We start from the raw sequence: 27,205 nt of genomic DNA, 5'->3' as shown, positions 1-27,205 counted from the left end.
TCTTTATAAATTTGCTTTATAAATTACAAGTTTAATAATAATTTACAAGCCTCAGTGCAAGCTAAGAGTAATTAACAGTGAAGCAAGAAGAACATCTGGCACACAGATGAGAATAGTGTGGATGCTTGCTCGCAGTATAGACAGAGCATGTGTTAAAATAGTGGTGTATCAAGTTAAAGTTTGTGAAGTTGCCAAAATGTGTGAGTTTGTCATACATGTTGGGGGATTAGTTGTGAAAAAGTAGAATTAAAGCCGGCATATCACCTGTGGATACTGCCTTTCATCTCTGTAGTGTTTCAGCTGTGAGCTGGAATACGCCAGTTAGGGAATGGAACAGAATGGACAGGGGGCTGATTTTGTGAAGAACAGATAAGCTGTTGCACGTATCACTAAGGAGCCTACGGGACGGTGACAGTAAAAATAATTGCACACATCACGAGGAGCCTATGGGATGGTGACAAGGTTGTTGCTACCGACCCGTGTGTCGGCAGCACTGGCAAGAAGAGTGTAAATAGGAGGTGCACGCATTAAACTCTTACATATAAACTATACACATTTTGTGAACTGACAAATATTGATGGATGAGGGGAATAGTAGTGAAGACCAGGTGTTTCCACTAGAACATATTAAAGACCCCCATTGGGGGTGGTGAGTGTGACAGTAAATTGTTCAGAAAGCCAATATGCAGATGTTAATTCTGGAAAATCTATGACCATGCATGAAGCCATTAGATTAGTGTGACCGTACCATAAACAGTGCACATGTAGAAGTCCGCTGGAAGGGCTTCACGAGACAATTGGCAAACTGAAAACTTCAAGTTGGGAAAACAACCTGTTTTATTAATGGTCGCGCTATTCAGCCCAGCAAGTAAGCACACAGCCTTGTGTAACATGTTATAACTCTAGAAGAATCCCTCAAATAATGCCCATTCCAAGCTTTGACGCAGACACATGCAATAATGAAGGAGCCCGTTTTGCATATTGTGTGGTTAAAAATGGCTTGAGGTAACAAGGGATGGAGTGACAATGGGCAGGTTTGCCAAGAATCTTGACATATTAGTTAATGTGGCAGAAGGTGTGGTATTCCCGCACTGTATAGTACGTGGGCGCAAGCTGTTAGGAGCACTGGTCACAGGAGCATTGTCAGACCCCCTAGTGCGGTGTAGGATGGAGCAGGTTAATCCGATAAAAGCAAGACAAAACTCAGGGTATGAGATTGTGCAATACAACTGGACAGGACAACATCAACAGGTAGCGTATGACGGTCAATGTTAAAGTTAAAAGACATCTTGACAAAAAGTGGGCAGCAGATTAAAGAATGTATGTTGCATGGAATCAGGAACCGCACAGCTTTCCATCAGACCAGAAGGCTACAGGGGAAAATTGGAATTTCTCCAGACAGGCAGTGGGACTAATACCAATTTGGGGGGGCAATAGCAAATGCACAGTATACAGCACACAGTAGCAGGTGGATAAAATCATCTATGGTACAATCTGCAAAGTTGTGTTTTGTTTTTTTAAAATGGACAATATCAGCAATGGGAGCCATACATGAGCAGTTACACTAATCCAACATTAACAGATACTGGATTTGGACTGATAAATATAGTGCTATATAATACATAATGCTGCTCCTTGAAAAACATGTGAGACAGTCTCAATGTCCTTCATTCTTGGCAAACCTTTTCATTTATTTTTTAAATGTCAACATATATTTTACATGTTGTGAAGGAAAAAAGTGGCATCTTTACAGGCCCTTGGAGTTATAGCGTAATGCAATGTTGGCATAATGAATGGGGTATTAAAATACAACAGAAAATTCAATCTTCGTGTTCAATAAGTTTACACTGTCGTATGTACGATCTTCGAAATCTACAAATGCACAACACATCAATAGTTTTTATAACCCAATTCACACTTTATTATACGTTAGCAGGAATAGTGGGAAGGGGTGTAGGAGTTCAGAGCGTAGCCTTCGGCGTTGAACTTGGTAACCCCGGGAGAGTAGCAGTGGTTCCAACTCGGAGCCTGGTTGCAGCGTCACCTCGCTGACTGGGTCTAGCCGCCGCGTGGGTCTGAACCGGCAGCCTGGTCTGTGAAGCAGGGTGAGGTGGTACCGCGTGGATCTGGCTGGCCGTGGTGTAGCGCTGATAGTGGTGTGTGGACTACTAACCGTCAGCGGAACCAAGATCACGGAGCAGATGTCGAGGGTCTGGCTCCGAGGTGGAGTGGTGGTGGACAGGCAAGGTGGAACTGTTGCAGACAGGCGAGGTGAAGGTTGCTGGAAAGGCAGGCAGACAGGCCTACAGGAATCCAGGCAACGACAGGAGCTGTGATCACCAGCACAGGACAATCCTTCAGTTAGAGCAGAACACAGGATCAAAAACACGAGGCAAAATACACTTGCAAAAAGGTACTTAGCTGCGTAAGTTTGCAGAGCCTTGACATAGTGGTCGTACCATGTACAGGGACAATCTGGTGTTGGTGTCATGGGAGAGCCTGGCATATAAGCTGTGGAGACTGATGAGTAGATAGGAGACAGGTGTACCGGTGATCAACAGCAGGTGGAGAAAACACAAGAGATGGGGAGGATAGATGGCAAACTACCACATGCACTCAGTCACAGTATTTCATTAGCGTTCAGTATTGAGCCTTGTTTTAATTTTTAAAGCAAAGGTTTTAAGAAAATATACACAACCTGTTTTACTGTAAGTGTTCAAAAATCCATAATAACCATACACAAACTCACAAACCATGACACAATATTCATCTAAAATTGGAATTAATGAAAAACGGTTGACAGTGGAAAAAAAGTATTGATACTTCAAAGGTGTTTTCTTTTGTTTTATTTCATGTTAATTATTAGCAAGTAGGCCTACACCATAAAACATCGAGAGGACTCTTAAAGTTTACAAATTATTATAATATAGCTACCAAAGTTGTTTTTACTCATTTCTCTATTGAAAATTCTAATTTGATGGCCTTTGAAAAAAACTCCCCTTTTGATAGTCACTTTGAGCTCCAGTTTTGTTGTTCCAAAGATTTTCATGACTTCTGATTGATCTTGCGTAATTAATCAGGTGTCCTCACAGTCATATTGTAGTATGTCAGCCTGCAATAATATGCAAGTACCAAAAAAAACTTGGTATATAATTATTGGTATACCACGGAAGCTGACAGCATATACATACAGTGTGTGTGTGTGTATATATATATATATATATATATATATATATATATATATATATATATACAGATGGGGGACAAATTAAAGGAAAACCCTAAATTAAAGAGTGGCAAAACATCAAACGCAGATGCTTCTGTGCACCAGGGCTCACTGAATGGTTTGGTGAGTTTGAAAATGATGTGAACACCTATGTAAGATTTTGCACCAACATCTAAGCCAATACTCTCCACCACCATCTCCATAAGACCAAATGATATAATATAAACCCATATTTACAACACATATATTCGACAAAACACAACACAGATATAAACAATTTAAAAACACAAAAACTTAGAAACACAGGTGCACATACACACAAAACCATGAATTCCAACGTTTTTAAAATTGTACAATTGTATTTAACTAATACTAAAACATCTCGTCCAAAGGCAATTGAAATTCCAAAATATTATAAAAGTTTTCCAAAATATCAGGTTATAAGATGAACATTGAAAAAATTAAAAATGTAATTGATGCAAATCAACAAAGGATCTTATAGCATTCCAGAAGATTTTTAAGAATTTCCAATGGAAAAAAGATGAGATACTTAGCTTGCAAAAGAAGTTCTGCAAAAAACACAATGGCTTTAGCAAATGGTCAGACTTGCCCATAAATTAAATTGGAAGGATAAATATGTTTAAAATAATATGGTTACCTAAATTAATTTTTATTTTTCAAACTATACCTTTAACAAAACAAAAACATTTTTTACACAACTTAATGCTTCACCTCTTTTGTCTGGTCTAATAAAGTACCTCAGTTGAGTAGAACTAGACTGGGAAAGGTATACAAAATTACAATACCAGTACCAATACCAGTAACCTTAAAGTGATACTGATACCAATAGAGTACGTCATTCGATACCTTTTTTTCTACTTCATTCAATACCTATCATGTGAATGGAAGCGTTCAGTTGCTTAAAATGCCACCACTCCTCCACATCTAAATGATTTTTACACCAATACATTTTGAAAGTGTTCTTTAATTTGTGCGTAAGTGTAACCTATATACAGAGAGCCAGCACAACAGACCAGCCTTGTTTATCAGAATGTTGGGTAATGGGAAATGTTAATTCTGAAGGACTGAGTTAACAGTTTGAGTCAAGCATAGAGGTTGTATTATGCGTGTGTAGCTCTGGTTGTATCTGTTTTACAAACCATATGAAAAACCGTATGAAAAAACAGATACCGCCCGAGCCTAGTATTATTATTTTTTCATGGATTTGTTTGTGTTTATAACCAGCTTTACAACCATCATGCTGTATATATTTGTTCTCAGGTCTCTCTTGTAAAAGAGACCCTGACCCCAATGAGACTTCCTGAATAAATAAAGCTTAACTAACTAAAATGTTTTTATATTATTATCTTAAATGATTATCATTCAAGATTTTCAAATCTCTATATAAGTGCCTCTCATTTTTTTCTTGCAGTTTGGATTCCTGGCAGCTTTACAGTTTGTTTGAATTTACAAAATGTCAGCTGGTGAAATAAGGACAACATATATTTGGGCCGACAAAAATTACTGCATAAAAAAATGACAAAAATTACCCAATTTCCACACAACTATTTGAATATGTACTCTGAAGAGTTTAATCATGCTGTAATGTCTAAAGGTTCAACACTTGTGTTAAAGTCCAACTGAAATCACTTTTAGTCATCCCTTTTTGTAATCAAAAATAATGTCTGTGTTTTTTTAATATATATTGTCAATAGTTTTTTATTATTAAAAGGAAGAAAAAATGTCTCAGAAATGTACCTTTTCATCTCAGCTGGCTGGAGGGTCGTGTTGGTGTCAGTATTTGATTGACAGCAGCTGGCAGGTTTCCAGAGTGCGGAAAAGCTAATGTGGGTTGTTGTTCAAAGTGGCTCTCATGTTGTATAGCAGGATGCTGTCTGACTCAATGTGACTGTCTGCTCTGCCTGTGATAGAACACTGATGTTACTGCTTTATGCAAGATCTGAGTGGCTCTATCGAAATAAGGTCTCCATCTATGTAGACTGATACTGGAACAATATTGCATCAAATTAATGCAAAACTAGGGGGTGTCCTAATATAAGACAGAAGACACCCTGTCTGTCCATTGACTAGAGTGCATATTGATTTACTGTAAGGAGTGACAGAGATGAAGACCTCTGTCACTCTCGGTCAATGTGCAGATGGTCTATAGTGTAACCCTACTCTGATTAATACAGCAATGTGGCTCTGTCGATCAAATATGCTGATTCAATTATGACAGAGTTTCTGTCGCAAAACTAACACATGGTGGGCACCCCACCTCCATCCCAGAGCAACCCCACACCCCCATCACATCTCATACTGGATTGGTCTCAGGGGACCGGCCCCTTTAAACCCCATTATCTGGAGAGAGAGAGAGAGGATAGGAGGCAAAGGCATTGATCTGTCAGAGTGGGCACATATTCTAATGTGACACACAGAAATGGATGGAGTGTGTCAGAGTTACTAATCTATCAGGCTGAAAACCAAGGTTTTAAAAAAAGCCATTCATTCTTTTATTACATCATGTCTTGACTGCTTTAAAAACCTGTTCACCTGCCTCAATCCGTCTGCACTGAACTGTTAAAGATCCTTTGTCCGAGTCCTGCTTTTGGGTCCAGAACATTACGCAGTGTACAAATTAAACAATACATTGCTTTTAGCCTTATTTCATTGGATCCCTGCTAAGCTAAGGATTGATTTCAAATTTTAGTTGTCCTCTTGTTGGAGAAATTTGGTGTCCTCTGAATAGTTTTATGAATGTGATATAATTTATGACACTTTGACTAAAGTATGGTTTCACAAAGGAGGCCTCAGGCCCTGTGATTATGTTGTTTTGGGTTATGGTTTCTTTCTTTGTCTCATCTTTCTACTGATTTATGACAGATGATGTAACCTGTAAACCACCACCCACCGTTCTGCTATAAGAGTCTTGTGTTGGCTGTGCCCATGTGTACATGCTGCCCCAGTGCTTCTGTCAACAGATGTGTGTTTATAGTAAGTCCATATATTCATGTAAGGACAACTGAGGCTCTTAGAGTTATTCTTTATTGAGGACCATCTCATCAAGTTTTTCTTCAACACCTCTCTTATGGAGCCCCGGGTCCTCAGTTCAGAGTCTGTCAGCTGTTCAGAGGTCCAGAGTTATGTTTTCTTGTTTGTATGCATCTATTTTTGAAATATCCTCTTCTGTGTCTTTTGGTCTCTTTTTTTGCCCCCCCTTCTGAATCATTTTTGTATTTATATTGTTTTTAAATGCCTATTTACTCACTTTTTTATTTTTGAGATAGTCTGACATCTAAGTAATGCAGTTTTACTGATAAGTTGCTTAGCTAAGTAACAATATGAAAAATATAAAATATAACAAAGTAATCCAACAAAAACATCGGGTTTTTGTTCTATATAGGCCTAGTGTTGGCACAAAACAACATGGGTCATGTTCCAACATTCAGGCAAATGTGCATATAAGGTCAGTGAAGATAATTTGAGTTATGCTAAAATTTTAAACAAATCTTAGGAGTTCGAGGACATCAAACTAAGTTATTCATTCTTTATGACAGTGCCACATGAGCACAGGCGTGACTCTCTTCCTAGTTAAGTGTGCAATTCTCAAATTATCTTCAGTGTAGGGTCTACTGTTTGTATTAACAAAGGTCCTCCTAAATGACAAAATACATAATTTGTCCATGCCCTTTAAAATGACACATATAAGTGTTTTCTGATCTGATGCCCCTATCGACAGGACAACATCCTTTGCCAGTGCTTTCCAAAACCATTACAAATCACTGTTGAAGAAATACATCCATTCTATGATGTGACAACACTATGGTGAAGGTTTGGTTAGGTTTAGGGAAAAGTCATGGTTTGGTTAAAATAAGCACTTTCTTATGGTTAGGGTAGGATTGTGGTTCCTGTTAAAATTACTGATTAAATACGTTTTTAAGGTTAAGGGAGCTTTGTCATCATGGTTACAACAATAACCACATAGTTAATTTTAGGGAAATACTGTGGTTGTCGAAAACAACGCTGACTGTCCGTTTGAAATGGGAAATGAACAGCAGTCTCCTATACTACGGTCCGATGTTTTGGGGCACTTGTTGAAATGACTGAATCTATTCTTCTTGGAAGGACAGTCTTGTATATAATGGATTCAAGTTTGAGTTGACTATGTTTTATCTTCGCTTCTTTCTTTTGCTCATACAGTTCATATTATCTCTTCTCAGTCAGTAATAATTTCATTTAAGAGCTTTGCTGTATCCAAATGTTGGTTGACCTGTGGACCTTGACAGCTGTCGACAACAGACCAAATTGCCATGAAATATTTGACCATGAAATATTGCCATCCCAATCGTTCATCTGGGGGGGGGATATGACAAAAAGCACTGAAGCTGCAGTGTTTAGGTGCAGGATTTTGTTCCCTTTTCGTCAGAGTGCAAGCTTTTTCCTTTGTGCTGAGCTAAGCTAACTGGCTGCTGACTGTAACTTAATATTTTCACTGTATATACTTGAGAGTGGAATCGATCTTCTCATCTAACTTTTGGCAAGAACGTGAATAAGCGTATTTCTTAAAATATCAAACCATTCCCGTCATATGGGGGTGCAGCATGTGGACCAAAATGCAGACAACCAGGAAGCGGTATGAGGATGAAGTAGCTGGATGGCTACAGTGTTTATTGGAGTGAAGTAGCTTACAGGCAGGCAGACACACTGGTAGGCAGACAGGCAACAGACAGGTAACAGGCAGGTAGGCAGATACAGGTCCAGGAATAGGAAATGGGTTACCGGCTGGCAGTGGTAGAAACCAAGCAAAGAGTCCAACAAGCCTAAACAAATCTGACAGGGAGCATGCAAAGTGTAAAGTCCAAAATCCAGACACGGTCCAAGGGAGACAAAGAATCCATACAAACAACTCACAGGAACAAAGTACAACGAAAAATGCACACACATACACACGACAGGAACACACAATAATCCAACAATGAACAAAGGAAAAGACCTGGACTAAATACCCTACGAGTGGTGAGACAACAAGACACAGGTGCAAACAATCAAGGAGGGACCAACAATCAAAACTGGAGGGAAAGCAAACAAAGACAGGAAGTAATCCCACAGGACACACAAGGAGAGGAACACACTACAAAATAAAACAGGAAATGACAAAACCTCAAACTCCTTTAAGACCCATGGTGTTGAAATGACTATCAAACATGAGTGTACTGTTCGAATGTCCACATATGTTGTTTGGGTTTAGTGTTTTAGGTTCAAGGCAAAACATGAATGGATTTATGCAGATGCATGTGTTTGCTGCATGTGTGTGTCAGATCACACTTTCCAATCACCTCTAATGAGGCTCTAAATACTGTAAGAATTTTCCACTTTGAAAATAATTAAATTATAGAGATTAATTATAGGTATACACATTAGTATTATACAGCACCCCAGCTACCAATATTGTGTTTGGAAACACTTGAACAGAGAAACTCTGCACACCTACACTCAAACTTCATCCACAGTACCTGACTTCACTTCCTCACTCTGTGACTGCATGGGAGTACAATATCTCAGCTTCCAAATGAGCCACAGGTTCTGCAAGCTAAAACAAAGAGCAAAGGCAATGCATCATTTGTGGGGGAGTGAAGAGGAGAGGGTAGAGTAGGGGGAGAAGTCATCTATGATGGGAGATCTGAGGTGTGATGAAAGAGAAAGATTGATATTAGAGGCTGGGTGATGCTGGATCATTCTTTTCTCTGTAAAGGAAGATGTTTCTTTGAACTCTGAACAGAGTGATGACAGCTGGTAATGAATATGTCATTGTCATCAAAAGATCCTGTTTGACTGTATAGCTCCCTGTGGAAGAGCTGTTGAAGAAATGGAGCTCTGATCTAAATCAACATTGAGACCTGGTGTTTAAAAACTAGCAAAAGTCAGAGTTGCTAACTTGACATTGAGATCTAGGATGCGGTATCAAACTAATATCTCCCTGTTTCTATTTATGGTCACATAAATATAGCTAGTTAGCTATGACTGTACATTTTGATGACATGTAAGACTACAGTTGCATAGACAATCATTAGGGATGTGTGTCCCTTTAAGACACAACTTCAAATTTGACATGAAGAGACACATTACTTGAAGTAAAAGTAGCTACCAAGATTATTAAAAACACATATGACAATATTTGAGTTTTGAGTTGTTCTACATTGGCCTCTAAACTGACTCAGTGTTTTGGGCTTGTGATAGCCCTGTTTGGGACTGTCTCATCACTTCATGGGAGATAGTCCTGGAAGGTTCCATAGAAAAGCTCAGGGAAGCGGCTGTGTGCTGCACTTTAATAGAGGTGAGGAAGCTAACCAGACATACATTTGCCAAAACAAAGTTAGTCTCATCCTTAAAGTCTTTTCTCTTGCAAAAGTATAATATAGTAATAATAATATAGCAAAATATAAAACACAAAAAACATAACCTCGCACCATTGTGTTCTTGTCCAAGTCTGGAGTTTCTTTGCAGAGAATGTGTTTTCATCCTTAAAAAGAACACAATACTAATTTCGCCTAAGAGCAAGAAAAGGAAATAGCCCATTATTTAATTTCTGGTCAAAAAAAGAAATTTCAATCCACATACTCAATCTCTTCTGGAGTCGGCTCTTTTAAGTGTAATGTGGCTATTAATATTTTGCATTAGCCCTGTTGATTTTATTATTTGTGATATGTGATGAGTAAACGCACATAAACAGTTTACCCACCATTTTCAAATGCAACATAGATTTTACTCACCTTTTTATGAGTTTACCATTACCTAACATTGGACAGTTTAGCCAGTTTAGACATTTATAGTTTAACCACCTTTTATTTTACTACTACATCCCCTCTGTGATGACTAACGTAGAATAGTATTTCCCAAACCTCTATTAGAGCACGCACCCCCTGTCCAGCATGTTTTTCATCCAACCCATCTTCACAACTGGCTTGAATGGGATTTTATGAGCCATGCTGTTACATTCAACAAAGTGAACACACAATCTCATAATGTGACATTATTATTCATCTAATTGTAAGATTGTTTTGGAAATTGTCCTCTGTTGGTCAGGTTAGGTGGTGTGGAAATGCAGGAAATTTGTTTTAAATTACTTTTTTTTCTTTCGGGGGGCAATTATGTATCTTCCAAGTTTGGTCCCCCATTTTAAAACATAACCTGCATAACAGTACCACCTCAAGTTTAATTTTCTTACGAAGTAGAAGACGCACTGGCCAAGGACTGATGTAATATGGAAATATTGAACATGTCTTCAGGCAATAGCTTTAGGTGGATATGAAGAAAGCTGCCTTTTTGAGGATTATGCTCCAGTATAGTCAACAGAGAGTTAAGTTAAGCTGCTCATGCGCCACCGCTGCTCATGTGCCACCGCTGCTCATGCGCCGCGGCTGCTACATCAAGCCCTTCGCCACTATCCCTGCTGCCAGCTGCGCCTCCCTACGCCCTCCCTGGTCCGTTCACCAAGGGAAAACAGGCGGTCTACCAAGGTGCATCCCAGGACTGCGGTTCCCTCCATGGGAAGAGGACCCCGAGAGAACACCCTGAACGAGTCCCCCTCCTGTGTTATTGTCGGCCAGCAAGTCTACTGTCCTACCACAGAAACATTTTGTTATCCCAGTGCTTAGGTGCACCACATTAACTCTGAATCATAACTAACTACATTCTACGAACTGCTTCGGGATAACCCTTCTGCATCCTCAGTGGTCACAAATGTTGGATCTAATGACATCAAGCTTCAACAATCTGAAAAGTTGAAGGATGACTTTAAAACTCTGATTGACACTGTCCTGGAGTCTGGCAGACAGTGTGTTATTTCCAGACCCCTGCCTTCTCCTCTGTTCGGAGATGTGAAATTCAGCCGTATGATCTGTGCAATGGGCATTCCTTTTGTGGATTAGCCCACAATATAGATCTCACAATGAAGTCCTCTAAACTGTCACAAGACTGACATCTATGTCATGTAGGAACCAGTCGTAGTAGCAAAGTCGCAAAGCAAAGTCAATCCATAACAATACCCTCCTGTTCCTACCACACTTTAAACTACAGTTGTGAACAGTGAAATATTCTCCATTCCTGTTATAGTCAGCTGTCGCAATAACACAAAGAAATATTGGGGTACTCCTCACTACAGCTCAGTCTCGAACACTATTGTAGCTAAATTTAAGGAAATGATTCCATCTGCATTTAATTCAATGCATTGTCTCAATATAACAGAGCTATGCTAATTTCAGTCCCTCCCAAATTGATCATCTTGTTGAAAGTGCTGCAGGCTAACTGCGAACTACATTCAACTATATTGCCCTCTAAAAAAGAAGATAATAAAAGAAAAAAAGTTAGTTCCATGGTATAACCCCTAAACCCGCAAATTAAAGCAAACATCACGAAAACTTGAAAGGAAATGGTGTTCCACCAATCTGGAAGAATCTCGTCTAGTCTGGCAAGATAGTCTTAAAACATATAGGAAAGCCCTCCGTAATGCCAGAGGAGCCTACTACTCATCATTGGAGGAAAATAAGAACAACCCAGGTTTCTTTTCAGCACTGTAGCCAGGCTGACAGAGAGTCACAGCTCTATTGAGCCATGTATTCCTATAGCCCTCAGTAGTAATGACTTCATGAGATTCTTTAATGATAAAATTTGAATTATTAGAGACAAAATTCATCATGTCCTGCTCTCAACCGGTACTGATTTATCTTCAAACACAGGAACCTTAGAAACAGCTGTAAAACCTTATATATATTTAGACTGCTTTTCTCCTATCAACCTTCTTCAACTAACTTCAACGATTTCTCATCTAAGCCATCAACCTGTCTCTTAGACCCCATTTCAACTAGGCTGTTAAAAGAAGTTTTACCTTTTCTACCTTTTTTACCACTTCTTTACTTGATATGATCAGTCTGTCTTTATTAACAGGCTATGTACCACAGTCCCTTAATATAGGTGTAATTAAACCTCTTCTTAAAAAGCCCACTCTTGATCCAGGGGTTTTAGCCAATTATAGACCTATAACTAACATCCTCTTTCTCTCTAAAATCCTTGAGAAAGCAGTTGCCAATCAGTTGTGTGACTTTCTACACAACAATAGTTTGAGGATTTTCAGTCAGGATTTAGAGTGCATCATAGCACAGAGACAGCACTGGTGAAAATTATAAATGACCTTTTAATTGCATCAGACAATGAACTTGTCTCTGTACTTGTCTTGTTAGATCATAGTGCTACATTCGACACCATTGACCATCACATCCTATTACAGAGACTGGAACATTTAATAGGCATTAAAGGAACCACACTAAGCTGGTTTAAATCCCATCTATCAGATCGATCTCAGTTTGTACAGGTTTATGATGAATCCTCCAAGCACGGAGTTCCACAAGGTTCTGTGCTTGGACCAATTCTAGTCACCTTATATATGCTTTCTTTTGGCAATATTATTAGGAAACACTCCATAAACTTTCATTGTTATGCAGATGATACCCAATTATATATATCGATCAAGCCAGATGAAACTAACCAGTTAGCTAAACTTCAAGCATTCCTTAAGGACATAAAAACATGGATGACCTGCAATTTTCTGATGTTAAACGCTGACAAAACTTAATCAGAATCAGAAATACTTTATTGATCCCCGAGGGGAAACTCTTTTGTTACAGATGCTCACTATCACGTCAGTGCACACAGGAAGAGAAGTACTAAGCAAATCAAAATATAATACACTATAATACAGGCAAGATAAATTAAGTACAAAGTGGATATAAGTATAAAATTAAAATAAGTGTAAAGTACAAAGTGGATTTACCAGTTGATGATAAGTATGTACGGTATAATAATACAATGTAATAATATAAGTAATAAGTAATAGTGCATGTACTATCAAGTTAAGTGTAGCTTATTAAGATGATTATGAGACGATGGATATTGCACAGCAGTAATAGAAGTATGAATAAATATCAATAAATTGGGAATTTTAAACTGAAAAGAGTATATTGCACAGGAGTATTAAACAGAGAATATTGCACAATTATTTCAAGTATTGGAGTGATGTTAAAGGTCCAATGTCCAATTTAATGACTTAGGGTCATATAGACTGATACTTAGAGGGAGGAGTTAAAGAGTTTGATTGCCACAGGCAGGAATGACTTCCTGTGGCGCTCTGTGGTGGATTTTGGGTGATGAGTCTTTCGCTGAAGGTACTCCTTGTTTGACCAGCACGTCATGGAGTGGGTGGGAGACACTGTCCAAGATGGCATGTAGTTTGGCCAGCATCCTGTTGCTGACCACGCTGACTGCCACCTACAACCCATATGTCCCTGCTCAACAACCACTACTACAATTATTATTATTAGTCTCATTACTATTCATATCATTATTATTACCACTTTGTGGCCATGAAAGAGTTATTACGCCTTTATAACAGGATGGTGAAGGATGCAAGAACATGCCATTTCTCTGCACTTATTTCTGCCCATCAGCACAACCCCAGATTCCTGTTCAAGACTGTGGATCAGTTAGTTAACCCAGCCTCTCCTTGTGCCCCTGCTGAGTGTGATGCTGATTGTGAAAAGTTTCTTTTGCACTTTGCTGGAAAGGTGGAGTTAATAAGATCTGATATCACCCCCAATCCTGCCTTTGTAGATGTGGATCACCCGCTCAGGGCTTCTTTGGGCAATTTTTCTGCCGTTACTCTGCCCGAACTCGCAGACATCATGTCTCTTATGAGAGTATCCTCCAGCCCTCTGGACAAAATCCCAACTAGGTTTCTATTGGAAGTTATGGATTGTATTGCGCCCCTTTTACAAATTATTTTTAACAGCTCGCTGTCTACTGGCTGCGCTCGTCTGATTTCTTTAAAACAGCTTGTGTCCAGCCAGTCTTAAAAAACCTGGGCTTGATCCCACCCCCTGGATAACTACCGCCCAATATCCAAATTGCCTTTTATTTTGAAGATTCTCGAAAAACTTGTATCTAAGCAGCTCCTTGCTGCTGTGGAAAACAATACCTTTGAAAAGTTCCAATCTGGCTTTCGTCAACACCACAGCACTGAGACAGCCCTTCTCAAAGTCATTAATGACCTTTTAATGAATGCAGACGCAGGCATGTGTTCAATTCTTGTGCTGTTGGACATAAGTGCTGCCTTTGATACAATTGATCATGGCATTCTTTTAGACAGACTGAGGCACTGGGTGGGCATATCTGGCACTGCACTAGACTGGTTTGCATCTTATCTGTCCAATAGGAAATTCTGTGTTAGCATTAATAACTTCAAGTCATCCTTTTCCCATATCAAGTATGGTGTGCCTCAAGGTTCAATTCTGGGACCAATATTGTTCTCCTTATACATGCTTCCCTTGGGTGATGTAATCCGCAGACATGGTATTTCTTTTCATTGTTATGCGGATGACACACAGTTGTACCTCCCTGTCAAGTCCACTGACCTTAGTATGCTGAGTTCTCTGCAGGACTGCCTGTCTGACATAAAAAATTGGATGTCGATTAATTTTCTTCAGCTCAACTCAAATAAAACTGAAATCCTTGTTATTGGGCCCCAACACATCACTAAACAAATACTGCCATCCACTGGTAACCTGTCACAACACATCAAGCCTGTTGCACGAAATCTTGGTGTCCTGTTTGGTAGCAATTTATGTTTTGAGCAACATATCACTAAGCTTGTCCAATCATGTTTCTATCACCTCAGAAATATTGCAAAAATACGATCTATTTTAAATCTTAGTGATGCAGAAACTGTTGTGCATGCTTTTATCCCCTCACGCCTCGATTATTGCAACAGCCTGTTCACTTGTCTTAATCAAAAAGCTCTGACACGACTGCAGACTGTACAAAACTCAGCTGCTAGGCTGTTAACCAGGACCAAGAAGTATGACCACATAACACCTGTTTTAGCCTCTTTACACTGGCTCCCTGTTGATTTTAGGATTGATTTTAAGATCTTGTTGATTACTTTTAAGGCTCTTCATGGCCTGGCCCCAGATTATATTTTAGACCTTGTAATCCCTTATGAACCTTCACGTAGTTTGAGATCTTCGGGCAGGGGTCTCCTGTGTGTTCCTGAGTCCAGGATGAAAACTAAGGGGGACAGAGCTTTTGCTATCAGGGCCCCGAGGCTCTGGAACAACTTGCCCGAAGAAATTAGGTTGTCTGAGTCAGTGTCTTCGTTTAAATCTCGTCTCAAAACACATTTTTATCTGAAAGCATATCCTGATTTTACCTGAACTGGCTGTTTATTTTACTGTTTATTTTATTGTTTTTCTGTATTTCATGTGTTTTATTTCTTTATATTTCGTCATTCACTGTGTTATTTTATTTTTCTTGTTGTGAAGCACTTTGTACTTTGTTTTGATAAGTGCTCTATAAATAAAGTTTTATTATTATTATTTATTTATTATTTTATTAATATTAATATTACCATTACTATTACATTACTATTATTTGAAAATTCTATGTGGAATTTGCACTGTGCTACTGCTCCTGCTCTCTATCTCTCAATCCAACCGGCAGCGGCAGATGTCTGTCTGGTTCTGCTCTAGGTTTCTGCCTCTTAAAAGGAAGTTTTTCCTTGCCAGTGTTGCCAAGTGCTTGCTCATGGTGGGAATTGGTGTGTCTCTGTAAATAACATTGTAAAGAGTACGGTCTAGACCTGCTAGACTTATAGGAAAAGTGCAATGAGATAACTTCTGTTATGAATTGGGGCTATATAAATAAATAAAATTGAAAATTGAATTTGTGTGTAGCACTATATAATATAGTGTAGCCTATATAACTCCATCACATAAATAGTATACTGTATATCCCTCAATCATATATATATAATATACTGTATGTCACTTCATTTGTATCTTACTTTTCATTTAAACATGTAGTGCTTCACACAATAAAATATATAAAGGCTATATACTGTGTGTGTGTGTTAAATAAAAGAAAAAGTATGACATCCGTACATTCTTGTACATTATGCCATGCTATAACCATAGGGCTATAACAAAACAATGGACAGATGATGCAGCTGTGCCAAACATCGTATTTAATTGACGCTTTAAAATGATTGCTCCGAAGCAAGGATATCACATTTTGTTAAATGCCTGTTGTCTCACTCCTCTCTCCTCGAGTCTCTTCCTCGTCTCTCTGCTCGCGTCTCAGGTGGGAGGGACTACGACACGTGGCGAGGAACGAGGAGAGGAATCGAGGAGGTCCAAACTAACTGTGCATTCCAATACCCATACTACCATACTATTTAGTATGCCAGAAAAAGATTTTGTCCCAATACATAGTATGTCAAATGCAGTACGCCAAAACTACCAGGATGTCCTACTGCATCCGGTCGCATTTTGCAGTATGCAAGCCAGCATGCTTTTCTGGCTATTCCAACCCACAATCCTCTGCGCAGCAGAATATACGTCACATCGACTGAGCCGCCGAGGGAGCACAGACAGATGACAAGATGACAGCTCATTGACAGATGACAGCTGATAGAAGCCGCAGTGACAGATGACAGCGCAATGACAAACAAAGGGATCCAGTCATTTGAATTCCTGTAAAATCCTGTTTTATATTTCATAACTATTCTCAATCCTGCCAACACTGTTAGGGTGGTGCTAGAGCAGCTACACTTCATTACATACATGGTTTATTTACAGTATGAGATACAAAGACACGACATATAAGGACTGCAATGCACATATGAAGTTTTGCAGAAATATATATAGTTACACAACAGAATTGGCAAGTATGATACACTACAAATAAACTGAAGTTAAATGTAAGGCTGCTTCACATGCAGACAGAACATAGTGCCAGCAGCTGCATCTCTGCATGAAAATATATTCAACAACAAAAAACCATGTGCCAGCAACAGAGAGTTATGTGTAAAAGGGGGTAACTTGCCTACTGGTGACCAGATTTTAAAATTATCCTTATTACTGATGCCCAGATTGATCGGACGGCAATTGTTATACTAAGTAAAAATAGGCTTTCTAGTCACCGATTGCGAAAAAACGATCGGGGACGCACATAGATAAGAGCAGCGCATCCGGGTACTTTGCCCCTGCGTCAAGCCCCTGCCCCATTTTGCTATTTTTAGTCTGTCCACTGTGAAGTTACTGTAAACTAATTACATCGCTGTGGAGAAGCAACCACTGTCTCCATTTTGATAGCCGTTTGTGCTTATTACGCAAACCTTTTACTATGAGCCGAGAAGTAGAAAACAGGTCGGTTTTAGCCCCACTTCTTACAAGGTTCATTATTAGAACTTAGGTCAGTTCAATTTATGTTAATTATAAATGTTAAAATACCCTCTGCTCACTGGTCTTTCGAGTGGACAAACTGTTGAACCAAACTCCATTCTAAAAGCATGTGTTTTATGGCAGGACCATATTTTTTCACAGTAAAAACTTTAGTCACACCATCACTCTTTTCTGATTCGCTTCGATCTACAGGGACAATCGGCACACATGCCATTTACTCAGTAACGTCATTAACCAACCTGTGATGAAGTGTTTGCCACATATTGTCCCACAGTTTACCATTTTTATCCTCTCTGTGGATGGCCTGAATCCACAGATCTCTTCTTTTACTGTCCTTAGCTCTTTGGTGGGGAAAACAGAAATTGTATACTGGGTTGTTGTTTTTTTTGTTTGATGTGCAAAATGCGACGCAGCAGCTTTTAGGCATAGTGCCACTAGTTTTTTCAATTTGGCACTGGCACTTTTACAGCGCTTGTTTTCACCCAAAAGGGGGTGTGGTCGTTCTGAAGAGGAAAGCGACGTATGCCTGCTCTCATCTAGCAGATCACAACCTCTCCATTATGGCCCCCGCGCAGACGCATAGCGGCAACATACAGCAGGCTCCTTTCCAATTAAAATGGCGGCAAAGCTAACGAAAATGCCAATTTTGTTCATTTCTAACTGTAGTGGATCATAACATATTGGCTATGGAATTAATCTGCAGATGCTTCGATTCAAGTTGAGACCAAACGTTTCTATCGATGTCAGTTTTCGATCCACGACAAAGGCCAAAATGTGGCCTACAACACAATAGATAAGCCTTGTTTTTAGCCTAGTAGTTGTTGATCACTTGCTGCCAGTTAGGAGGAGTGAGGAGTCAGCAGCTGGTATAAAACAGAGCAGTCAAAAGCCAGCCCCTATAAAGATCTTTTCCAGCCATGCTGTATTAAATCCACACTTCCTTGGCATATTTAGTTTTCAGTAACAGGCTCATCATAGTGAGGAAGAAAGGAGAGGGAGAGCCGGTGATGAGTCAAAGAGGAAGAGGTGACAAGTCAGAAATTAAAAAAAGAAAAAGCTGAGCAATTTCTGATTCTGAGCAATTTAATTATAAGACAGTTATCTGGTTAATTTGAATTTCAAAGACATTTTAAGCACAAGGGGCAATGGGCTATTTTCAAGGTATTCCAGTACTTGATTTGTTAATACTGCTATACCAGCTGCTATAACAAAACAAAAAACGATTGGTATTGGCCGTGTATCAGACGATATATATTTTTTTTATTTGTTTGAACTTCATTAGTCTTTGTGGCATCAGTCTCCTGTAGAGTGACTGAAATGTCAAATATTTATTCCGTTCAAAGGGAAAAATAAATGGAGGCTGTTCTGAGTGGAAACAGAAAGTTTGCCACTGCTAGGGCACAGTATCGCCTACTGAATAAACAAGGCTTGAGAGTAAGTGATGGCATGTAAGGAGATGATCTGGAAATATTACAATACAAAGAAGATCTGGAAAAGATCAAAAACATGTTTTAAAGGTGTATGTTTTCATCTTTTTTCTACATGCCTAGATGCAATTTGTCATATATAATATTAATACAGTATTATTGAAACTTCTTTCAGAAGTAAATTCCAGAACTGTTCCATAACTTCATGCTGAATTTTGGCTGTAGCTTGATGACACATTTTAGAATGTAGAACTGTAGAAAGCTAATATTCACAAAAACAAGACACTAGTTGCCACTATTGAAAGTAATAATAAGGCCAAGACAGTCCTCTAAAGAAGAACAGCATCAGTTGTTCCTGCAAGTGTCCCAAAATGACATATGTTTACGTTCAAGTCAAAAAGCCCTCTAGCGGCCGTATGAATTATGACAAGAGCCAAGGAGGAAGTCAGGAGACGTTATAAAGCGATAAAGTCAACTTAGGGAGCAGGTCGGGTGGATGGATGGGTCAACAAAACATTAGACATGGGAGATGGCTGTTCATTTCCCATTTCCAACTGTCAGTCAACGTTGACGACAAAGGTCCCCCAACCTTAACGAAGTACCCAAACCATGATGTTTCCCTAAACCTAACCAAGTAGTTTTTGTGCCTAAACCTAACCAAACCTTAACCATAGTGTTGTCACATCATAAAATTGATTTGAATTGATGGTGCTGATACATTGATCAGGACCACCACACAAAACAGACCTGACCAACCATTTTAGGACTTAAATCCATTCACTTTTTTTGTTTATTTGTAACCTTCTTTTTCACTTGATTGAATGACCTTTTTTTTTCCAACTTTCTTTAGCTTTATCCTGCATTTACCAAGTTATGTATGTTTACACTTTTGTTCAGTTATTCAGCATACATTTGCAAATAATTTTAGGCATGAAATGAATAATTCAGAATAAAGACAGCATAAAGGCAATTATTGAAGTTTATCAAGTGGGAGTAATGGAAGAAAAAGGCTAATTATAATTTCTGTGGATGAGAACATTTTTTGTAAGATATACACATTATGTAGCTTACCTGCGCTTAAGGACTCCGGTGCATCGCTCAACAAGTGACCTAGTGGTGGCGTGGATGCTTTTATACTGCCGTTGTCGCTGCCACTGTCGGCCTCGGAGTGCTGGTATAACACACTCTCCCTTTCTATAGAAACAGCCTTCATTTTGACTTTAAGCCTGCTCCTGACTAGGCGCAAAATGTATGCCCGGTCTTAGCGAGAAGAAGGTTTAAGCCTAGTTAGTGCAACTAGCCTAACTAGAACGCCAAGTTATGACTGACTTAGCTTATAACCAGGCGTAAGCCCTGTTGGTGCAACTGGCTCCAGGTATTTTCGTCTGCCGTCATTTTTTGTCCCTTTAGTGGAGGGGAAGCTTGAGGGGACGATTAAGTCACATGCTTCATGTACATCATTTGTTCTTTAAGTCTAACCGTAAAAACTTTTTTTTACGATAGGATCATTTGTTCTGCGTTCTTGCTAATAATAACTGCTTGACCTTTCCCCCAAAATAAAGCAGGTTTGAAGGTTTTTGTGGCAGTAATCGTAGAAACTGAATTCCAAACAAAGCATTTGAAGGTTAAAGTCGTGACCGTTAATTAACATGACCCCTCTGCCTTACCCTGATGTTCAAACAAAACCCAAAGTGACAGCGACTGTAATGAAAGATTAATAACGATCATTTAAACGCTCCCCCCCAATTAATAAAACATGTGCTTGTTTTAACTGCCACCTCCTGCTGCGCCTGTTCTCCTCCAGCCCCTCCATCCTGTCCCAGCAAGACAGCCAGCACACAGTGAAATTCCCAGCTGGGAGTGTTTGGGCTGGGTGTCTGCTCAGTGAGGCACTGCTAACCATGTGGCACCAAAGAGCTCGACGGAGGGGTGGAGGAGAGGGTGGGAGTGGAAGGACTAGAAAGTAGGGTGGGAGGAGGGGAAGGATGGGGGTGAAAGGAACGGAGGGTAGTGATTTCGACTTTTTAAAAGCCAGAGCCAGCTCACATGTTGAATTGGAGAAGGCTGATGTTATTCTATACATTTCTTATTCTCAGCAAATCCCATGAAAAGACCAAAACCAACATTATGTTAGTCTGGCTCAGTACTTTCTGATTTCCCCTGTCTGCGGTTCTCAGCCCCAAGCCCATTAGATTCTACAGAAGATGTAAATCTTCTAACAGCTCACAAATGTTTTTGGAAAAGACTCCTAAAACAGCTGGCAACAATAGTTTTTACCAAATGTTACTCAAAGAGGAGGAAATAGTTAATTCGTTAGGGACTATTTTCAGCAGTGCTTTAGTGAGTATTTGGGGCAGCAGGATGGTGTATGTGGGATTGAGTCAAAATAAACTACAGTGCGTGTTCATGGTAAAGTAACATGTCACCCAGTGCAACAGTGAGGCTCATTGATGTGTTTTTAATAGTTTTTGGACAACAATGGCGCTCCATGGCACAGAGGAATAAGATAAGATAAGGAATGTCTGGCTTTGGATACACACGATACCAAAAAAAAAAAAAAACCCTTCCTGGGAAAAACAGAGTTGTCTCCCTCAATATATCATTGTAAACATAACTATATAATTTATAATAAAATAATAATATGCACTGAAAGCACGTGCTAATTATAGGCACAAACTGTTAACAGGTTCAGCCTCTTCAACTGACAGAAAATTTGTTCATTTTGATTAAAGAAAACAAGGGTAAGGACAAATATAAAAATAGATGTATATATGTCAAAGGGTAAACTTGTGGAATAGCTGTGACAAGGAATTAAGAATATGTAGTTCATTTTGCAAATTTAATTTTTTTTTAAAAATAAGGTGGTTAACAAATATAAAACTGAGGTATGATCATTGTTGTGTAGGAAACGTTGGGAACTTTTGTTGTTTTGTTTTGTTTTTGTATAGCTTAAACCTAGTAGTGAAAGCGTTGCCTATTAGAATATGTTATGTAAAAAGGGTAGGTATAATAAGCTAAATCTTCAGCCTACACCTTTTGGTCAGTTTTTTTTTGTTTTGTTTTTCTTTAAATTTTTAATGCCTTATTGTCATTTATCTACTTCCATGCGCATTCATTTTGGAAAATTGTTAATAAGGACAGAAATAAATTACTACTGCTATAATTGATTAACATTTACTAGTTCCAGATGTAAGGAGATGCTGCTTTTTTTGTTTCTTTGTAAATTCAATTTGGGGTTTTGGACTGTTGGGCAGACTTAAGTAAAACAAAACTGAAGACATCCTTTAGGGTGTAGGGGACTCAAGATGGGCATTTGTGGTATTTTTCAAAACATTTTACAGAGTAAATAATTAACTGAAAAAAGTGATTAATCAATAATGTTAATTATTGGTGTCTTATTATTTTCCTTTAAAGGAATGATAATGTAATTTACATTACATTCTTTGGCACATTTTTTTCCCCACACACAATGGAAGCAATATGCTACACGACACTGACATGTGGACAGGAGGAGAAGGGGATGACACTTGCTTACAGCCTAAACTACAGCCACGCCACCTTACTTTGATTCATTTTAACAAATTTCTTCTCTCTATTCTATGACTTGAATTGTTTGTTTGTTTTAATTGTAAAAGACAGATTGATTGATTGATTTATTTATTCATTCATGCATTCAATGATTAGCTGCTAAAGCACATACCTTAAATTGAAACTGCAGTGTCCTGGGTTTGAAGAACTTATGTCATCGAGTTTGTGTACTTTTGTGACCTTCTGTAAAATATAAAGGCAAAAATACAAAAGGAAAATTTTCAGACCAGGATCAGTTAGTAGAGGAAGGAGCTGTGGAGTGGAAATAATAAGACAAAGAGGGTATTTCAATTAGACAGTTTAGATCATTATACATAACAATGTGCTTAAAGTTTAATAGGGACAGTATGTTGTATGTCTGATACTATTTTTAGATTGAAAATGCCTACAGCATTGAATTTCCATGGGTTAAAAGATGTTTTTTCTACAATACTGCTCTTGTTGCGGAAAACTGCTCTGAAAAACATTTAGAAAAGACAGAAAATAATTTTCAAGAATTTAATTGATGCTGAATACAGTGTAGAAATATCTACACTGTCTATGGAGTTGGGAGTGATGAGAGTGAACTCTCAGCTGGGATCATTTCTACTGTGAATTAAAGTGTAGTAAAACTTAGTTATTTATCATTTATTTACTTATTTATCAGACCCCCGGAATTGCCTCCGGGGCCCCTGAAGGTCTGCTGAGGCTGAGGCCACTTTAGGTCTCACTGAATAAGACCTGTTTTAGGCTAGATACATTATATTTTGTGCTGCATTTAAAATTGTGCAGCAGTTATAATATTTTAATTCCATTTTAAACCATTATGAGGAAATAAAACTCTACTGAAAGTCATACTGATAACTCAATCAGCAGCTTGTTAAAGATGAGACAGGTTTTCCTGCAGATCCTGCAGCACCACACTGAAATGCTTTCTCTGGTCAGATGAATGAAATAAAAAATATTATTACAGTTATTGTTGATTGCTATTTCAGCAAACCCATTTATTGGTCCCACACACAGAGGCAGTGGGAAGGAGGAGGGAGGGATGGGGGAATTGGGCTGGGAGATGTGTGGGTGTGTGGCGGGGGTATGCTTTTCTGTTATATGAGCTCATAGCTCTCCGGTGGCATCTGGCTACTGTGTATACATGCAGCTCATTAAAGAGTCACTGTGTAACCCCCGAGAGAGAACCATAGGGTGGTGGGAGGGAGGGGTATAATGCGGGGTGAGGCGTCACACTACGACGATCAAATTAGCTCCATTTCCTTCCACAGTGGGACAGTGTCTCACATTGATTTTTGTCACACTGCGTTTTCGCTGAATACTGGTGTTCCCTCGGGTAATGATTTGGGTTAAATAAATTTTTATTTATATAGCGCCACTTCATGACAGAAGTTATTTCATTGCACTTTTCCTATGGTCTAGACCGGGGGGGGTTTAGAAGACACAAAATGCAAATTCCACCTAGAATTTTAAAATAGTAATAATGTAATGGTAGTGGTAATATTAATAAAGTAATAATGATAGTGATAGGAATAATAATGATAATTATAGTAATAAGACGAATAACAACAATAGAGGGGGGGACACAGATCCAGACTCTGGGTAGAAATATCTGCTGAAAGCGACAGAAGGAGAGAGGAGAGAGAAGAGAAAGCACAAAACTACGGGAGAGAGATGATGTCGAGTTACTAACATGCATTAATGGGATAAAAATGCATACAGATGAGGGAGAGGAGGAGAGAGGAGCTCAGTGCATCATGAGAAGTCTCTTGGCAGTCTAGGCCTATAGCAAAATAACTAAGGGATGGTTCAGGACTCACCCAAGCCAGCCCTAACTAGAAGCTTTATCAAAGAGGAAAGTCTTAAGCCTGCTCTTAAATGTGGAGATGGTGTCTGCCTCCCAAACCCAAACTGGGACCTGATTCCACAGGAGAGGAGCTTGATAACTGAAGGCTCTGGCTCCCATTCTACTTTTGGAGACTCTAGGAACCACAAGTAACCCTGCATTCTGGGAGCGCAGTGTTCTAGTGGGGTAATAAGGTACTCTGAGCTCTTTAAGATACGATGGTGCCTGACCATAAAGAGCTTTGTAGATGAGGAGAAGGATTTTAAATTCTATTCTGGATTTTAGCCAGTGCAGAGAAGCTAATATTGGAGAAAGAGGATGATGAATTGCAATAGTCCAGCCTAGAAGTAACAAATGCATAGACAAGTTTTTTGGTATCATTTTGAGACAGGATGTGCCTGATTCTTGCAATGTTACGTAGGTGAAAGAAGGGAGTTAAAGGATAAATCCTAAACAAAGATAACTCCGAGGTTCCTTACGGTGGTGCCAGAAGCCAGGGCAATGCCATCTAGAGTAAGTAGAAGAAGGTCGATAGGAGAAAAGCAGTCTAAATACATCAGGTTTTACAGCTGTTTCTAAGGTTTCTGTGGTTGAAGATAGATCAGTACCGGTTGAGGGCCGTACGTGATGAATTTCTCATTAAAGAAGCTCACAAAGTCATTACTACTGAGGGCTATAGGAATCCATGGCTCAATTTGGGAGTGGCTAAAATTAGCATAGGCTTGAGTCGAAGATGGCTGCAACTCCTCAGCCGGTGCCTCGAGGAATGTGAGTATTAATATGACTGGGCAGAGTGGATTCATTTAGGCTAACGTATTCTTCATGACCCAGCCAGGTTTCAGTAAGACAAAAGAAGTCAATATGATACTCTGATATTAAATCGTTCACTAGTACAGAAATGATGAAAGATAACAGAAATCTGATGTTTAAGAGTCCACATTGAATTCTATTTTGTTGTGCTATTTCAGCTGTGGTAATTTTGTTTAGATTTTTATGTATAACTGCTCTTCTGTTAACTTTTGAGTTTATTAATTTCAGTGGTTGGGAGGCAGACACCGTCACTAAGGTGTTGGGTGGGTAACTGCTCTGGATGCGCAGAGAAGCGGCCAGATTTCCTGATATGAGAGCTGCTCCATCCAAAGTGGGATGAATGCCATCTCTCCTAATCAGACCAGGTCTTCCCCATAAAGTCCACCAATTATCTACAAAGCCCACATTGTTTGCTGGACACCACCTCGACAGCCAGCGGCGGAAAGAAGACATGCGGCTAAACATGTCATCAGTGGTCAGGTTTGGCAGGGGCCCAGAGAAAACTACGGAATCCGACATTGTCTTTGCATATGTACACACTGAATCAACTTTAGTGACATCTGATTGCTGTAATTGTGAGTCATTACCATCGACGTGAATAACAGTCTTACTGTATTGTACGGAGCTGCAGAGACTGGATCTGTGGTTGTGGGCCACTTGCTGCCCCCGTGTTCCTGCTCGACAACTGCTACTACAGTTGTTGTTATTGGCTCTGTTGCTAATACTGTCATTATTATTCCTATGGCTGCCATTCATGTTATTAATTTATTAATATTACCACTACAATTACATTTCTACCTTTTTAAAAATTCTAGGTGGTATTTGCATTGTTCCTCCCTCCCCCACCCCCTCCCCAAAACCTCTCTCTCTCTCTCTCTCTCTCTCTCTAAACCTCTCTGTCTCTCTCTCTAAACCTCTCTGTCTCTCTCTCTCTCTTTCTCTCTCAAAACCTAACACAGCAGCGGCGGATGGCCGCCCGCCATTGAGTCTGGTTCTGTCCTGCAGTTTCTGCCTCTTAAAAGAAGTTTTTTCTTGCCACTGTGGCCAAATGCTTGCTCATGGTGGGATTTGTTGGGTCTCTGTAAATAATATTATAAAGAGTACGGTCTAGACCTGCTCTATAGGAAAAGTGCAATGAGATAACTTCTGTTATGAAGTGGCGCTTTATAAATAAAATTAAATTATTTACGCTTATTTTTAACCAGCAGTTTTAAATAGGATTCAGTGTCGCCCGCACTGGCCCCAGGAATATATTTGACTATGGTCGCCGGTGTCACTAACTTCACGTTTCTCAAAATGGAGCTGCCAATAATCAGAGTTGGTTTCTCAGTCGGTGTGTCGCTGAGTGGGGAGAACTTAACTTAACGGCTAACAGGAGCAACCTCTGGTCGGTCCGCACCAGCTACTGGGTCTGGCTAACTACAGCAGCTAATGATTGAGTTCCCATGGTGCAGAACCGCGTTTCCAATTCACTACGCTATAAATAAACTACATTTATTACATGTTCCATTATCACTAAAGGAGGCAGAGGAATAGCTAAACATTTGACACACTGAGTAGGAGAGTGAGAGGGAGAGAGAGAAGCCATTGCTAGCTGCTAAGCTAAAGAATGGTAGCTAGCAAAACTGAATAGCGTGTAAACTGTGGGATTAGCGAGAAAATCGTTAAAAAGAAAGAGCTATGAGTGCATGAGCAGAACTAGAATACCTTTAAATGTATAGCAGATGGTTAGTCACTATAATGAAGAATCAAACAAAATTAACTGTGATGAGCTAGAGCAAAAATACGCTACTAGTAACACACAAACACCGGTGACCAGAAAATAGGCAACATGCTTACCACAGCACGTCTCATGTGATCTGTCACATGTGAAATCACTAGACTAGAGTAGATTCTTTAGAGGTTGTTTGAAGCTTCTCATGTTCCTGGAGACTCACAGGGAATCATTACAGACTTTTTCACTGGTGAATTATAATCAATTATCTATAATTGATACTTGTTGATGAGAGAGGCTCTAATTTCTTGAGCTCAGAAGA

General features: G+C 39.3%; 1 protein-coding gene across 6 annotated transcripts; it reads right to left on the bottom strand.

Moving 5' to 3' along the window:
* Positions 1-880: 880 nt before the first annotated feature.
* LOC122883789 lies at positions 881-27,139 on the bottom strand. Of its 6 annotated transcripts, none has more exons than XR_006379724.1 (5): positions 27,009-27,139; positions 22,641-22,711; positions 4,984-8,815; positions 2,459-2,519; positions 881-2,354 (listed from the first exon to the last, which is right to left on the bottom strand). XR_006379724.1 is itself a non-coding variant. In XM_044212944.1 (5 exons), exons 1-5 carry the CDS (start codon positions 27,021-27,023, stop codon positions 1,912-1,914), a joined length of 642 nt encoding a protein of 213 aa, XP_044068879.1. In that variant the 5' UTR covers positions 27,024-27,067; the 3' UTR covers positions 881-1,911. The 6 variants fall into 6 exon arrangements, 1 of the variants encoding a protein (XP_044068879.1); XM_044212944.1 differs by having other exon boundaries at positions 881-2,329; positions 8,739-8,815; positions 27,009-27,067; XR_006379730.1 differs by lacking the exon at positions 27,009-27,139 and having other exon boundaries at positions 4,984-5,147; positions 22,641-22,712.
* Between the last annotated feature and the right edge of the window lie 66 nt (positions 27,140-27,205).

The sequence above is a fragment of the Siniperca chuatsi genome, linkage group LG2 (assembly GCF_020085105.1).
Source record: "Siniperca chuatsi isolate FFG_IHB_CAS linkage group LG2, ASM2008510v1, whole genome shotgun sequence".
NCBI lineage: Eukaryota > Metazoa > Chordata > Actinopteri > Centrarchiformes > Sinipercidae > Siniperca > Siniperca chuatsi.
This window is presented reverse-complemented; position numbering and strand designations above follow the sequence as displayed.